Source organism: Aplidium turbinatum, chromosome 2 (genome assembly GCF_918807975.1).
Source record: "Aplidium turbinatum chromosome 2, kaAplTurb1.1, whole genome shotgun sequence".
NCBI classification, from domain to species: Eukaryota; Metazoa; Chordata; class Ascidiacea; order Aplousobranchia; family Polyclinidae; genus Aplidium; species Aplidium turbinatum.
Window position 1 is genome coordinate 28,344,538 of NC_137473.1, and position 17,556 is coordinate 28,362,093.

Sequence of the window (17,556 nt, forward strand, 5' to 3'; positions counted from 1 at the left end):
TTCAGCATGTATTAATTTTGTAAGCATACCACCACACCACTGAGTTCTGAGTTGTCCAGCGCTTGCTATCCCATAAATCAGGGGTGGGCAACGTGCGGGCCGCATGCGTCCCTTTTCCATTTTTTGTGTGGCCCTTCATCTTCTTCCAAATATTCCCCCCAAATAAGGCTATTTAAATTAAGGTTATTTTCATCTCGATTTACACAATTTCGAAGCTTAAGAAGTGATATGATCGTCTTTTCACTCTTATGTACCTGTGAAATAAGTTTTGCGCCTGTAGAAATCCAGCTTGAATTGAATTCACTGCAGGAGGATGACATTCTTGTACAAAATTTCAATAAGATAAACTCCATTGCTGAAAATATGAATTAGTGTTTATTTGATGTGCGGCCCTCCAGTAAGCATTACATTTTCCTAACTGACCCTTGTGTTAAAAAGGTTGCACACCCCTGCCATAAATGTTAGTACAAACAATGCACTGAGTGAAAATGGTTTAGGTGGAACTGCACTTCCCAAATTGTACTTGTCAAAGTTATAGCTTATGCATGCAGAGCACTGCTTTTGAGATTTCAAGTGAAACTACAGTTTTTCGAAAGAAACAAGCCAGTCTAAGGCCAAACGAAAAACTTATTCATTAAAAATCATAGAAGCAATAAGCTCTATGCCTGCTTTGTGAACAATGGGTGTAGGCTGCTTTTGGCAGATTAAAGGTTTTCACTTCAGCAATAAGCTGTTGTTGGTATTTTTATTACGCCTAAGCACATTGCTTACGATGGAACGCATTTGCTGGAGTTGTTACTCATTTGAAAGGTTTTGCACCAGTAGTTCTTAACTTGGGGCCTCTTCCCCACCAGTGGGTTATGACAAAATTTTAGTGGGGCGTGACATCATGAATTCATTTCTTGATTTGTCTAATCACTATCATAGCATTTCATTTCAATTTAACTGGAAATGCAAAATAAAAATGTACTTCTTCATTATCAAATTAATTGGTAAAAATATCAAGTTTGTTCTTGTTTTTTTGAATATTTTATTGAATTTTTCACACAATGCTTGTCATTTCATTACGTCACACTTCTATTACATCCCATATTTGAAAGAAAAAATTGCTACTTTTTTATCTTGTCAATTACAGATAATTGCTTTTCCTAAACACGGAGAGAGCTTTCTTCCGTCTCGTGCTGCTATCTCTGAATGGGAAAAAAATATTACCCTCACTTAAATACTTTATTGGCACAGCAAAAACTGATAAATTTTTATCATCTTATTTGGTCGAATGTGGGTTGAGTGCTTTGGCGGATTTGTTACATGCTAAGAGAAGGCAATTAGAAATCAGCCAGCGTGATTTGAGACTGAAACTGATTTAAGTTGGAACCTCGAATCAAACAAATGACTTGCATCACGTGCAAAGCTCCCATCAACAATGTTATTAAGTATAAAAATAAATTGCAATAAATCTTGTGCATTTACAGTTCATATCACACCCTGAGCATTGCAATGACTTACCGCAAACAAATGCTTTAAAGTTTAAAAGTAGGTAGTGTTTATGGTGTTGCCGGAGATTTTTTTTTAAAGACTAAAGTGGGGCCAGGGTCAAAACTATTTTAGACGAGAACCACTGTTTTTACATGAATAATTAAAATTGGTTGCCCAGGTAGATCAGTAGGGAGATTGTATTATACGGGGGGAAGGGGTTTGTATTTACAGTATATTTACCAGGGCTGTGGAGTTGGGCGAAAAATATACGACTCCGACTCCTCGATTTATGACTGGCCAAGACTGGCTTTAGTGTTGCCGCATTTTTAAAATTTTGTCCTTTGTCATTTAAAAAAAATGTAATTAGACTCAAGCTATTGAAACGGTGACTTTCACAAAAACTGACAAGGACAAACCCTTTTATTTTCTAGAAAAGTTTTAAAGCGCAATGCATAGAACAAGAAATCATACTTTGAAAAAGGATTTTAAAATGTAATGTGAATGAAAAAAATATCAGTAACCTCTCAAGTACATGTAGCTCCACACAAAGTGAAAATTACATGATTTTTAACTCATTTTTATTTGTTCAAAGAAAATGTCTAAAGAGACATTGTTTCTCAGCGCAGTGGCATGAGAGTCGAGAGTTGTCTTGGATTGATCAACAAAGTTTCAGATCAACGTTTCGGATGAGCTTTCAGGAATGATTAATAAGCCCAATAAGAATTGACTTAACTCTGGACATGCCAAAATCCTTCACACTTATCTCCGATTTCACAGCCCTGGTACTTGCAAAATTGAATTAATGTAAACTTACACATCATCGTGTTTTGTTGAATTTGCCCCCCCCCCCCCCGGACCCAAAAGCTACTTACTGATTACGCTCCTGTCAGAGGCTCAAACAAAACTATTTTGCCGCAAAGTTTCGTTTTAGGATATGGTTATTTTTTTTCTTTATTTTGTCTTGTATTTCTCAAATAAAAACTTTGAAACACCTTATTACTGGTTTTCAGTTTGAGATTTGGCAAATACAGTAGAGAGTTGTTTTGGTGAATGTTTATTTACACTTAGTCTAGCTCTAGAAAGCCAAAGTCTTTGTTTTACTGTTTAAAATTCAGTCTCATACATTACCACATTACCTTTCTGGTTAAAACCCAATAGAAATAGTTTTAATGTTCAATTGTTCATATAAAATCCATCATCGCCACTGCTATAAATCAAAGCTCTGACAAGCTTTGCTGTTAGCTGTGTGGAAAGCGGCACTATCAAAACCACATATGAAAACGAAACGTTTTGCTGTACAAAATTCCTTTTCAATTCGTTTATTTTATCTTCATTGTAAAATAAACAGCCAATACAAAAGCAAAGTCAGCGTTGTTTTATTTGGTGCTTGCTTTGAAAAACAGTGATAGGGTTAAAGTGAGTGAATGGATCAAGACACCGTGCTTGTTGGGACGTATAAGATCAAGTTGCTCGTTTAACACATTAGTTAAGACATAAATTACACTGAACCGTTTGGCTAGCTTTCATTTAATGGTACATTAAGCAAAATCTATCCATTCTATTAAGAAGCCACAGCATAAAAAAACATTTTTGTGCGCCAATTTTTAAATATTGTGTTAAAATTGGGGTTTATTGAAATGTTGGCTGAAATGCCTTGAAACGCTGCGCATTTTAAAAATATTGTGTTGAAACTTGACCCTTTTGGCGCGAGCGACCAACCGTAAAGGCACGTTTCTTATACTTTTCATAAAACTTTTCGTTGATCGCATCCGCCATTGATTTCCGTAAGCTCGGAAATACCGTACCTCGTTTCCAGACACCTGATTTCCTGTTCTCGTTTGCGAGACAAAGGTGAGCGTCTGTCGCTTTCAAGAAAGAGAGACTGCCTCGTCTTTGCTTCAACTGTAAGGTGACATCGTAGTTTTGTATGAGATTCATCCACTGCTTGCAGCTGTGAGCCTGTGACCCAACAAACAAAAGGCAACACACTTTCACAGTGTATTCAATTGAACACCTTGTCACTGTCTCACCAGAGTTGCCAGTATTTTTCTGCGGAATTAGGACTAGTTTGATTTACCGAGAAAGCTAACTAATGCTATTTTGCAAGATGTTTGGTTGGTTTAGATGTCAATGATTTTATTTTTTAAATAATACGATGTAAATTTTGTTGCGTTACATAAAAGGAACCTAAATTCACAAATACCATTACACAATAGCAGATCCAAGGCGGGCACTTGGTCACGCGCTCCGAAAATCAACCAAACAATATACAGTTATTGTCTTTATTGCAAAAATTTTAAGCTCGCCTCGTTTCCTATACTTTTATAGCATTTATAATCTAATCGGGGGGGGGGGGCATTGGGCACGCAGGGCCAAAACCTTCAACGCACAAACTGTTGAAATCGAAAGTTATTTGAATTGTAACGTCAATTTCAAACCAAAACTTGTAACTCAAACTTCGACGAAATATAGTTTTAACTTGGTGAATTTGGTCAAATATAAAAAGTGTGCGTCTTGATGAAAAAAAAAAACATACAGTAATTGGGCACAAAAATAAAAATGCTCCAAAAGTGATCAAAACTGCGTACCTCCTCAGACCCCCTGCCAAACTGTTTTCTTATTGCACCTTAAAATTGACATTGTCTAGTTTGTATTGCAAAATCTGTTTCGTTGAGTCTTTGGAGCCTCCCTTCAATATTTATTTACATCCGTTACTGCCTTTAGTACATTAATAACTAGACAAGAAGTTTCTTTTAATGTGTGACATTCTGCGCTAGTTTTCATTGGCAACAGAGCGGAGGATTTATTTTATATAGAATCTGGAAAAACACCATACTTTGGATTTTAACCTTTGTAACGTTTTAATTTTTTTTTACTAAATTATTTTTTTCGTGAAACACAACTTTGTCAATTTTGGTTTGATTCAGCAATCGGTTTAACAATCACATTTTTACATTTTAAACCTCATAATTTTGGATTGGATGGACCAAGCATTCTAATCTGTTTACTCTAAACAGATTTTGCTTCTTGCTTTTAGACAACAATTCATGTTGCAGCCAGCGCAATGTCTCAACTTCATGGTTTGTCTAAACTTTGAGGTTCACCACAGTCTTAACCTGGTAGGTCACATAGACTCCACAGCAATGGCGCATTCTCTATGCATGCCTTGCAATTTTGATGAAATCAGAAATCTTTCTGGAACAACGAATTTAGGCGTAGAAATAGAAAATGTTAATAGCAGAACCTAATCGCTCTCTTAATTTCAATATTCGAAACAACAGTTCGTTTTCAAACTATGGCAACTTTGCTGACCCTAGCAACCTTGCATGCTGAAGAGAGCTCAGCATGCGTTGATATAATACAATTCGCCTATTCGCCACTCTTTTAAGACACTGTGGCGCAAATGCGACCAAGGCATGCTGATTTGAAATTGCGTGCAAAACAAAAATCACTATCTGGAGACAGAGTTGCCAGATTGGCTTTTTTACAACCAAATTTAAGAAATTTTTAAAAAGTGTTTGGCCGGACGATTTTTGTTTAGCCGCTTGGCCTTTTTTAGTTTCCCGATTGGCATTTGTTTGGTATTTTTTTCTTTTGGTCTTCATAGTCCTTGAGGCTTTGTACTGCAGATACTGTAACTCTATACTGTATCAAAGTTTTCAGTCAGATTTTGGCATTGGCGATGTCACAGAGCACCAGGGATTTTTCGGTTGGGTGGTCGGTAATCTAATCCTGTTTCAGCTGGTCAAGTTTAAACTTTAAACTGGTATTCGTTGTATTGCATTGCAGAAGCTTTAGCCCAACTGGTTTTGCATGTTTAACATAGCATCTTCAAAGAAGTGGAAGCCAGCTTACGACAGTCAGTGAAAATATAATACTGAGTGGGAAAAACAGTTTCCATTGTCGAAAAAAGCACCCACTGGACTTGATGAAGCCTACTGCAAGCTGTGCTATTGTACTTTGAAACCTAAGCACAATAGTTTAATAGATCATCGAGAAAGCGGGTCGGGTGTATGCTGAAGGCCATACACCGCTGCATAGCGCTTAAAGTCCGCTTTTTTGCAATGCAGGATAAAGATATAAAATTAAGACGTTGGATTCTTGGTGCGTTCCAGACCTCATTTTTTGCAAAACAGCTCTAACAATTATCAGCTAAGTAAGGCTCAGATTGCAAGAAAAGCTATAAAACCCAAGGCAAATTTTCCTGGAGGAACATGCCCCAGACCCCCCTACACTGGCTATGAGCCCCCTCCATTGCATGCCTAGGAAAATCAATCAGGATACGCCACTGCCCCATAGACTCGCATAGAGACATGTTGTGATACTTGAAGCGACCAATCGAGATTTAGCACTGTATATCATTATATTTTGCCTTTTTTTGTTAGTTTTGCAACATTGTAATTGTAAGTAGCTGTGTCCGGAAACTCAACAGTTTACTCAAAATTAAACGTCAGCCATTTTCTCCTAGTAAGTTACGTTTTCTTTTTCAAGTATTCAGCTTGCTTTTGACTGTCACAAGAGAAAGCATTGCATGTTATCGTTGACACAGAATGAGCGCCTCAAGTTTCAACTTAAAAGTCTAGTTTCTGGCAGAGCTGTGATTGTGTAGAAAGTGATTCGTTTTTCTCCATAAAAGTGTTGCATTGTAATTTTTTGTTTTTGATGCACCTTGACCAGAAATTCACTGAGAACATATAAAAAAGCAGGCTTATTATATTCAATTATTCTAAATATATAACATCACATAAAAAGTTGTTAATTTCGTAAAACTTGATTTGAAATGGAGAAGGCTTACGCTCTGCAGTGGGCTCTCACACGCTGAAAATGATGATGAAGTACATAGCAGGGCCGGATTTAGCTGATGAGGGCCCGGAGCACTTTTACATCGGGGGGCCCCCGTGCAAAAAAATGTTTTGCGCCCTCGGCGCGAAAAACTACTTCTACGTCTACAGTAGCATTAATCCTGCACTGCACAGCATTTTGTAAAAACTTCAAAGGCTAAAAGAAAAAAATCACACAAATCACATTTTTTCCACGTCGGGGGGCCCCCTTCAAAAGGAGGGCCGGGGCACCTGCACCCTCTGCCCCCCTCTAATTCTGGGCCTGGTACATAGGGCGATTTTTTGTCAGTAAAGTTACTTTTTTTTAGTTGTACCAATTAACAAAAAAAATGTAGAACTAAAATTTCATGGTTGTGGGATCAATATTTAAGAAGTTATAAAGCTACCAAAAGTCACTTTTTGTGTTTTTAGGTTACTTTTCATTTCTTAGGTCACTTTATTTTTCATACTTTTTTTGCCCAAATCCCTTATTTATTTATCTTTCATTGCTACTGGAGAGATGAATTTACATTGTATGTAATGCTGGGACTTTTAATATATCTTCTACTATGGTACGGATTTTAGTTTGCACGAGCCCATGCTTGTTCGTATCGCGTGTATTACCGAAAATTCGTAAAGCAATTTTTTCGATGAAACAAATTGTGTTAACAACAATATGTAACCAATTGTTTTCCCTGCAACAGCTAAAGTGTTTGATTGACAAAAACTTCCTGCCAGAGAATGTAAACATTGCATTGTGTAATTTGAATGTGTAATTCTGATTTGAGTACAGTTTGAAAGTAATTTAGATGCTTTTTTGTTGAATTGCTGCCATTTCTTTCGCTTTCTGGTTTTCGTTGAATAAAGTGAATAAAGTTACTTTTTTGGTGACTTTTTCACAAAATTAAAGTCGTCTTTTTGAGTTTTTTAGGTTACAAAAAAAAATCGCCCTAGTATTAAGTTAAAAAGTGTGTATGTGTTAGGCAAGTACCAAAGCGTGACAATGTTGGTTTTTAATGTTTTGGTTGAGATTTGGTCTTGCATACAGTAATGTTCTCTTCAAATTAAAAAAGATAATGAATAGCTAGATTCAAATTACTGTGTGAACCCCAGAACAGACTCAATTAAAGTGTTTCAGAATGATGTTGAAATGCGACATGACCACATTGAAAGGTTATGCTTTGTTAAATCATCGATACAATGCCGTTTGCCGATTTAAAAAGAAGTTGGGATGACTAATGGCTTGTTGGCATATTTGCTTTTCGTGAGAGTGGCATTCTGCGACGAAGGAACTTGTCTGCTACCTTCTGATTTTTTTCTTCGGGCTACATATTTCCAATTGTTCAATTTTAGGTATTTCCAGACAGCACATTACTTGTGCTGTCATTTCTTGCTTGTATGATCTGAACGACAATTCGTATTAGTATTTCATTGAACATTTCGTTACTTATTGGGTTGCACGTAGATTTAAATGACGTTGCATTCGGTTGTATCTTGTAACACCAAATTTGAAGAGCCACTATTAATTTTCATAGCTTTAACCAACATCAGTAAATGTATTGGTTTACTGTAAATTAAACTAGAGAGGCGCATTGTAACAATTCTACGACCAGATTTGTGTGTAAAATTCAGTTGATCAATAGTTCACTCGGAAATGGCAAATTAACTACTCTTGTGTTTTGTGCAACTCTAAATACATTTTTTTCAATTGTCTTTCCAGATAAAGCCTTTGATATTACGTATGTCAGAGTACGATTTCACACGTCAAGACCGGAAAGCTTCGCGATTTACAAAAAGACTTGCTCTGATTGTCATTGGCAGCCCTTCCAGTATTACTCCGGCTCGTGCTTCTCCACGTATGGGATAGACAACAAAGTATGTAACACACTTTAGCCTCACTTTGCTGCGTATTGTTACTGAACTGCACTTTAATATTTTTATTTCTGATTATTTAGGGTCAGCGCATGATGCTTCAAATTAGAAAATCTGCAATTCGATGCCTTGTTTCCAGTCCATTTTTTCTGTTGTAAAGACTTTAGAACAGGGTTGCCAGACTGAAATTTGCAAAAAAGGCCAAACTCAACAAGAAAAAAGGCCAAATTGAGGCCAAATAGGTAGAAGAAAGGCCAAAAATAAGCCAAACTCAAACAAGATAAAATAAGCATTGTAATCAGGGTTGTCAGACTGTGAAAAGGTCTTAATGCCAAAATAATACAAGAAAAATCTGGTGGAAAATTTTCTTAGGAGGCAATGCAAGGTCTGAAAGGAATGGTCCAACAGGAAAGAGTCTTAGTGTCGAACAGAGCTGAACACTTTTCATGAGAACGTCAAATATGAAAGCAATCAATATTAAAATGTCGTCAGCGAATAAAGCTAAATTCATGTCGTCATAATTAAATAATTCATGTTCATGTCGTCAAATTCATGTTGTCTAAATTCCTCAATCGTCGTAGGCTACTGCTTGATGTGCAGTCTGATTGTAGAAAGAGCTCAACACTTTGCTCTCCTGGGCCACATCGAAACGGGTTTTTGCCTGAGGATGGGTTTCTTTTATGTCCGGTTTTCTTTCTCTATCTATCATTTGTTGCTACATGTGTGCTTCTGTTTGTTTTATGGGTTTTGTGGCCGTGCTAACTAGGCTACAGACAGACAGGCTACTACATGATTTACTATTCAGGCACGTTTTAAACCTTTGAAGGTTTTGCCACCTTTTCCCGTTCATTAACGTGCTGGTAGGCCTATATCGACTATTGTAGTTACTGTACTTAGACTTTAGTAGTATCTTTTTCGTCCGGGATGCGTTAATGACGAAAAATAAATGAATGAATGATGTAAGCTAAAACCTCAATTGCTAAGGTAACAGGGATCAGTTGTCAGTAGATGTTACAGAAAATATATTTCGCACTTATTCAGTGCATCGTCAGTTCTGATCAGAACTGACGATGCACTGAATAAGTGCGAAATATATTTTCTGTAACATCTACTGACAACTGATCCCTGTTACCTTAGCAATTGAGGTTTTAGCTTTCTAGATATGGAACAGGGATCGTTTCAGAATAAGACTAGGTCAGAAAGCGAGGCAGACTCCGACGCAGCTCAGCATCAGCCAAGAGCAGTTAGCTAATGAATGATGTATGTATCACTTAAGTGAACATTACTACATCATCATCATCATCATCCGTTCAGTCGTTTACGACTCTCGGTCACTCTATACGTCATCTTTCTCCACATCTCTCGATCCCACGCAGCCTCCTTCAATTCATGCACTCCCATACCACTGTCATTTACAATCGTGTCAAGCCATCTTGTTTTTGGGCGCCCCCTTCCTCTTCCTCCGCTCACCAAACCAAGCATGATGTCTTTTTCCATTGATTTGCTTCTCATTATGTGGCCAAAATATGAAAGTTTCTGCCTGACGATTTTAGCTTCTAGGGATATGTCCGGTTTAATTTGTTCAAGAATTTTCTCATTTGTTATTTTGGCTGTCCAAGGAACACGCAGTAATCTTCTCCAACACCACAATTCAAATGCGTCAATCTTTCTTCTGTCTGTTTTGTTCATTGTCCATGTTTCGCATCCGTAAGTTGCAATTGGGAATATTATAGTTTTGATCAGCTTCTTTTTTGTTTCTAATTTTATATCCTTGCTCTTCCAAATGCTATTCATTCCAACAAATGCATTTCTTCCCAGCGCTGTTCTTCTCCTTATCTCTGGTGAGTTATTAGAATTCCAGCTTATTTTTGAGCCTAAAAATATGAATTCATTCACTGTTTCAATTTCTTGATTTTCGATCTTGATGTTTATGTTATCTGCTTTACCAGTTGTTATAATTTTTGTTTTTTTGATGTTGAGTTTCAATCCAGCCCTATTACTTTCCTTTTTCACTTTGATGATTAAGTCTTCAAGATCTTGTGCGTTCTCGGCCAAAAGGGTAGTGTCATCTGCATATCTCAAGTTGTTTATAATTCTACCACCGATTTTCACTCCTATATTGGAATTATTCAACCCTGCTCTCCTCATGATCATTTCTGTGTACATATTAAATAGAGAAGGAGATAAAATGCACCCTTGGCGTGTTCCTTTTTCAATTTTAAACCAAGCTGTATTTCCGTATGCTGTTCGAACTGTAGCTTCTTGATTTTCATATAATGACCTTATGAGTTCCAGCAGGTGCATTGGCGTTCCCATGTCTCTCAGACTACTCCAAAGAATGTTATGTTGGATAACATCAAAAGCTTTCGAATAATCAATAAAACACATGTACAGATCTTTTTTGTACTCCCTGCTGGTTTGCATAATCCATCTGAGATTTGCAATTTGGTCACGGGTACCTTTGCCTTTTCTAAAACCAGCCTGTATTGCTCAAAAACCGAATTTCTGAAAGCATGCTCTGCTGGCAAGCCAGCGGTTGTGTTGGACTACCGATCGATCGAAAAGTGGACACGTTACATTTCTGTATAGGCTACCTACTTCTGAACGTTGACATTATAATTCCAAAATAATGTCTATAACATTCATATTTATGGATATTTTGGATTTTAATAAATTATAGCAAAAATAATTCTGAAAGTAGCAAGTATATATATATAATAAAAGGACTGTAGCAGATGAGTTTTAATCCGCTACAGTGGTGACATCTGGCACCACTGGCTGGCTTAGAGGGGAGCGCAGTCTGACTCGGCGTCACATTACAAGTATTTAACAAGTATAGAACATGTATTGAACAATGGAGAATATGGTTTTCATCTGGTAAAGTTACGATATATGAGAAATATTGATTATTATGCATTTTGAAGATTAAATTTTAAAAAAGGCCAAATTTAAAATTAAAAAAGGCGTTTTTGAAAATTTTTGTTGAACTTGCAACCCACTCAGCGATAGGAATTTCCTTCATTTTTATTTATTTGTGTCTCCAGCCTTTATTTGTCTCGCGATGAAATGAATTTAGAATTGCGTTAAGTGATTGTTCAACCACAAGCAATTGCTACAGTTCCGCAACGATGAGTTCTCATGCATGTCAGGATTGCACATGTCAGGATATTACAATATCTGTGAGCGCTTTTTTATGCAATTGAGTTTCGATACGAAGCGGAATCATTGTGCGACGCCCTTGAAAAATTGAAACTACGCACCAAGGGCGTGGCGACGCACAGTTTGAAAACCTCTGACCTAGGTTGTTCAGAAAAGCCAAAACTCTTCAGTTTTCAATATTGCTACTGATAGTAGCAGTAGTGGACAGTGGTGTACCCTATTTGTTGGTCTTCTATTAATCCGACAGCTTAACAGCTTACTGCAATCACATTTAGTCTAATATTAAAATATTATTGTCTTGAAGCGCTATCCTAAAAATTGCTAAACTTTCAGGGCTTTTATTACATATTTTTGAGATTTTCTGGTTGTGGTACGCGAACACTGTATGAAACTGCTAAATGGTACGCGAATAGAAAAAAGTTTGGGAATCACTGAATTAAACACTTAGTTGTTTCATGTATTATATATATAAAGAGAGATAAAAATAAGTTTATTTGCGAATCAGATTTTATAATAGTGCACAATAACAGGCCTCTTAACTCCTTTTGTTCCCGCGACCAAGCATGGCCTACCAGCTACTAGGCAGCTACCAGAGCTTCTTTTCGGCAGCCAAATCTTGTGCCCAACATTCAAAATTAAACATCACGTTCAATGTGTTTATTGATCTTCGAGTTGCGATGGGTCGACGCTCAGCGTTTTTGCAAAACTTTTCACAGCAATATTTTCTCGTCGGCGTGTGAGAGACTGCCTTGTTTGTAAAAAAAAGGTTGCAAATGCGATAACAGTTTGAAATACAAACGAAGTGGAGAAGTGTTGGCTTCTAGAAGCCGCCACCAAACATTGGCCTACCGGCACTTTACTTTTTAGTTTTGAAGGCCATTTGACGACTTCTCCGCTGTAAAGTAGTTGAAAGAAAATTGACATCTGGTTACATTGGTCTGACATGTCTGACTTGTCTGTGTTTGCTAATGGGTTGATTGCAAAATTGGCTTTGAGTCTAGAACTTTTCAAAAAATAAATACAGTGAGCATTCAGTGTACGGTAGTTGATTGATGATATACATAGGGCTTAAGAAATATTATAGCTCATATCAATTAAATTTATATGTTAGCCTACTTGAATTATTGGCTACAAGTAGATACATACGCGCCGACTTCCGGGGGGGGGGGGGGGCGCCCCCCGTAAATTTATGGTTGAGGGGCGACAAAAATGGTGATTACAAGTGGTGTTTTAAAGATAAAACACTTCGCGAAAGAGATTTAGATAATTTAAACGGACTTAAAGAATGCCGAAAGCAAGAAAAGCCTACGTTGCTCTTGCCCGCAAAACAGCAGCTGATCGCATGGCTTTCTCATACGACATACGGTATGGAAATTTAAAGCAGATGGTAGAGTAACTTACGCTGCTGGAATAGTCACGTAACTATTCACGGCAATATTCAGTAAACCAGCTAAATTAGACGCTCTATTTTCAACGAGGTCTTCCCGCTGTGAGACAATTATGATTCAACAGAACGCATTGTTTTCTTCACAATGTGTGAGAATTAAATCGAAAACCGATAAAAGAAAAGGTGGTTAATGGTCTTGGTCGCAGATATTGCCTGCATTAACGACGTCTCTTACTGCTATTATCACCTAACTAACCTGACATCATTGTTTTATGCGGCCGCTAAGGTTAGACATCGACTTTAACGATCATGGAATGTTACGTACTAATAAGAACGATTATATCCTACACGCAAAAATAAAAAAATGATCTCTTAAAACAGCTCTTTCTGTTTTGCCTCGTGAGCTTTGCATATTGCTCAACAAGTGCATGAAGTTTACAATTGACAAAAAATCATTGAATTTGAAAATTAAGTTTGAATCACTGCAAATAAACGTATTCAAAACTTTTACTTAGGCCGACGCGATTTCACACTCCGTAATCTACGTCGACAATGATTTTTTAGTGCGTTCATTTTGAAAACTCCCGAGCTGGAGACAACAGCATGTCCTGTGTTAGTTGAACCTGTTTTTTTTGAGGTGAAAATCACTTGCGAACATCTCGACCTTTACTCGAGTATATAGCCTGGAGATGTGGCCTGATTTGTCACATTTTGCAGATTATTTTGATTACAGCTACTGCTAGTGCTTGACTGACATTTTTTGAGATGTTTTTACTTTTTGCGGTTTCCTAATGACATAAAACTTTTCTGTTGCCTTGGGGAAGCAGTAGCAAATGAGAAAAAGTAAGTAAAAAAACACAAAATCAGACTGTTGTTGAAAATTAACAGTCTGACTAAAATCTTCGAAATCAAATTTTCTTTGTTTTTCAGCATGTGAGGATGTTAAAACCTATTGTGTCATCTGGGGAAAAGAATAAAGAAAGCGTAAAAATCTAAATTTTAGAAAAATTTATTTAAACGTTCGCTCAAAGTTAGAAAAACCTGGAAATTTCTGCAAAATGTGACAAATCAGGCCGTATCTATAGGTGGCCATGGCCTACTCTATTCAGTAAAAGACTACAAAGACTTTCGATAAAAAACAGAAGAGAAAACACTTTGCCGTTGTCAACGCTTTGAAGGTAAGTAATTAGCGAAACGAGGTTAATAAAACTGATAGCGGGTTTTCACTCTGCTTGAGATCATGATTTTTTGCGTTTTATTTCGATAACTTCATTGTGTTGATCGTTGTTATTCACTCGCACGAAAAGGAAACGAATCGTCTTGTTTTCCAACTGTTCCAATTATTATGAGCTAACAATATCAAAATTTTTACGACTAGGCGTACTGCATGCGTAAAACTAATCCTTTCAAGCAGCGGTTTTAATAAATTCGGTTTGCGACCTATTTGTCAATATAAACAAGACACTAAGCTTAATCAAAGATTATTTTAATTGAGTAAAATAGCGTTACGGTTATGACGTCATCACCTTTCTCGCCCCCCAAGGTTTTATGAAAAGTCGGCGCCTATGATATGTTCACTATAGTCTATATGTGTTACTTTCCAAAATGTTTGCTTTCTGTTGAACACTCAAACTTCTATTACAACCTTAATCTTTTTTTCACATGCGATGTTGACGTACGGTACTACTTTATTGAAGTTTCATCACAGAGTATAACTTTAGTCGAAATGATTTGAAAATGAAGTTTAGTTCTTAAAAGGACTTTGTAGAGTTAAATATTTTTTGTACAATTATCTTTTTTTAGTTTTGTGATTGAGAGACCAGGTTAAAAGTAAAACCTTTTAAATTGTCAACTTACTAAACTAATCTACAGACGTTCTCAAGTCCATGCATTCCAAATATTTGCAATCCTATTAGGAGGTTTTATGGAGCACTGACTTCAATCTTGGGTTGCTTGATGCGTACTTTTTTAGATTATATTTTATAGAAACAATGTTTAAAATGACCGTTGTTATGGCTAAGTTATGAGTAATATTGTGTATTTCAAGAACCGCTAGTTATATTTTTGTTTTCATATCAACAAGGTTAAAGTTTGAGTACCGGTAAGTTACAAAAGTGTTGACAAGGTCAAGTTATCGTGGATGGTATCAGTTATGTGGTTTCGAGTTCTCGGCGAATACGTTTGTAACATCTTAAGCGTAGTAGCCTTTATTTGACTAACTAGTACAGAGGTGACGAACCTGCGGCCCGTCAAAGAATTTTGTGCGGCCCGCAAAGCAATTTGACAATCGCTCATGCATTAAAAACAAAAAAAATCTCAAAGCTGTTGTATGTTATTTTTATTACTTTTTAATATTTTATGCTTTAATGCTGCATTACATAGCTTCAGCTGTATGATTCGCATGGGCTTTTGTTTGTTGTTTGAAAAAGAAATTTCATTAACTGATTTGTTGTTTCGGAGCATAATGGTCGAAACATTTAGTCAACTTGAGCAAAAAGGATAGAGTCAAAAAAGAAGAAATCATAGGCCTACTCATATGAAAGCAAACGCTTCGAAAATTAAACGGTCTTCCATGGGCTGTATCCGAGGGGGGGAGGGGTGGGGGAGTGATCACCCCCCCCCCACTCATTGGAGTGGTTGAAATGACGAAGACGAGTTGAAAGTTGTTATTGAAATGACTATGACGATTTTAGCCAACTGTCCAAAAATCACCTCCCCCCCCGAATTCTAAAAATGGATAGGCCTAAAGCCCCTGCAGTGTCTTCATAATCAGTGCAAGTCCTATTGCTCTATCCTTTTTGCTCAAGATGATTTGTTTTTATTTTTTTGCAGTTGGTATACTTTCGATTCTGCGTAAGATAATTTCAACTGTGTGGGTTTTATTACTTTCATCTGCCGTTTGTTACTTTTCATGAATAAAATCTTGAGTCGCTTCTAAAAGATTTCATAGGGAATCATAGTAGGGGTGGGCAAATAAAGGCATTTTGATAATAGTATTTCCAGGACCCAATTTTTTCATGGCGATTTTTCTCTCTGAATAAGAATCCAATGAGTTCTTTTGTCTATGACGTCATTTTAGGTTGGTTCAGCGGCCATTTTCAAAATGGCCGCTGAAAAATTGATATTTTCCATCAATCAGATGAAGATTTGATCATATGGGTCATGTAATATGTCTAAATATGGGTTGTTTGGGGCGTAGATTCTAAAAATTAACTCAGTTTTGCAATTCACTGCATTGCTGTGGCGATATCATCTGAAAGTACGAAAAAAAACGCTTTTTACATGAAAAATTAAAATTTTTTAGTGTGTTTTACCATCTAACAGAAAATAATCATACGAATATCTCATTGACAATCATTCCCGCATAATTACACATGCCAGTTCACATAATTCTGCTCAAAAGACAGTCCACAGTCGTAGTAATGTTGGATACTCGCTTTAGTACATTTTTAATGGAGGACTTCAGTTCTTCTGCACCAAATTTTTCAACCCGGTATCGTCCGTCAGCCGCTTTAACTCGTCTCATTTGTCGAATTTCGGGTGCTATAGTTAGTCGAAGATGGTTAACTTCGGTTAAAAGTTGTTTTCCACTTAAACATTCCAATAAATCAAGCGATGTAGGCTACTTGTAACTGGACCGCCATGCAACTTGCACAAGTCGATCTGACGAAAGGTCTTCTGTGTCTTCTTGTTCTTTAGATCTGCTTTTTTAATCAGTGAAAGTTTTTTTGTTGCTTCGACAGTAACCAGAAAGTCCGACTCCAGTTTTTTCACGCTGCTGACTTCTTCTGATCATCTTGCCCATTTCCAGCGTGCTTTCTTTTCCAATACAGATTTTTGTTCAAAGCTGGAGTCCACCAGTAAGCCATTTGTGAAAACCACATTTTTCCGCGAGTGTGTAGTAACAGACATACTCCCAACTGTAACTCTTATACGATTGCCAAATTTTGCAAACTGTGACTCGCAGCCCAAATTTGTCAGTGGTGCCTGCTTCAGTGCTTCTCTATTTACGCCCACGTTTACATCTTGCCACAGGAATTCGACTGCCGAAAGTTGCCTCTCCACAGAATCAATAACTTCCCCCATCACTGCAGCTTCCAACTTATCCAGACCACTTGGTTCGTCTTCTCGCTTGGCCTCCATCACTTCTTTCATCACATTCAATTTTTGATAAAAAAAAAACCTTCACTCCATTCCAATTTCTGTCGTCATGCCGCACCTTGTTGTCAGTCTCATCAATGCCCAAAATTGCATCAGAGGGAATATGATTACATTTCCCATTTTGGTGTAGATTTCTGAGCATCGAGTGAACCATTCATTCTGAACGTATGCGGCAACTGCAAGCACCAACTTATTGCTGTTGATGTCTACCACTTGGTTAAAGAACGCATCTATGTGCACACGATGTTGCAAATACAACCGCGCTAAATCTGCAATACGCCCAAATCGGTTAGATACAAATCCTCTGAATCCTCGGTGATCAATATTATTATCTTCCATCCACTGTGTATAGTCATTGTAAAGCGAAACACTGTGAGACGCATGACTTGGCGAAAACAACTTAGCGAGTGCTTTGAGTCCTAATGGTATGAACTGATGTGCCATGGGAGCCGAAGACTTTCTCACCAACAGTTAGTGGTAAGAGATTTTGCAATCCAATTTTTTGCTCAGCATTTTTGTACACTTTATCTATGCCGTGGTCAACACACAGTATTATGTGAGCACAACATTTTAATCGCTTGTTGGTATCTATGTCCAGTTTGTCCAGTAAAACATTACAATCAGCCGCCCGGTCAGACATCCAAAAGTCAATTTGACTCTTGATATCCTCCACAGTGCAGT

At 37.2% G+C, this 17,556-nt stretch overlaps 1 protein-coding gene across 1 annotated transcript in view; it reads left to right on the plus strand.

Annotated features, from left to right (window-relative positions):
- The window catches only part of LOC145764711 (laminin subunit gamma-1-like), a 145,169-nt gene that overhangs the window by 27,862 nt on the left and 99,751 nt on the right, over positions 1 to 17,556 (plus strand). The window contains exon 2 of the mRNA XM_082576369.1: positions 8,017 to 8,171. Coding sequence (XP_082432495.1) covers positions 8,017 to 8,171 — 155 coding nt within the window. The remainder of the gene's footprint in view (positions 1 to 8,016; positions 8,172 to 17,556) is intronic.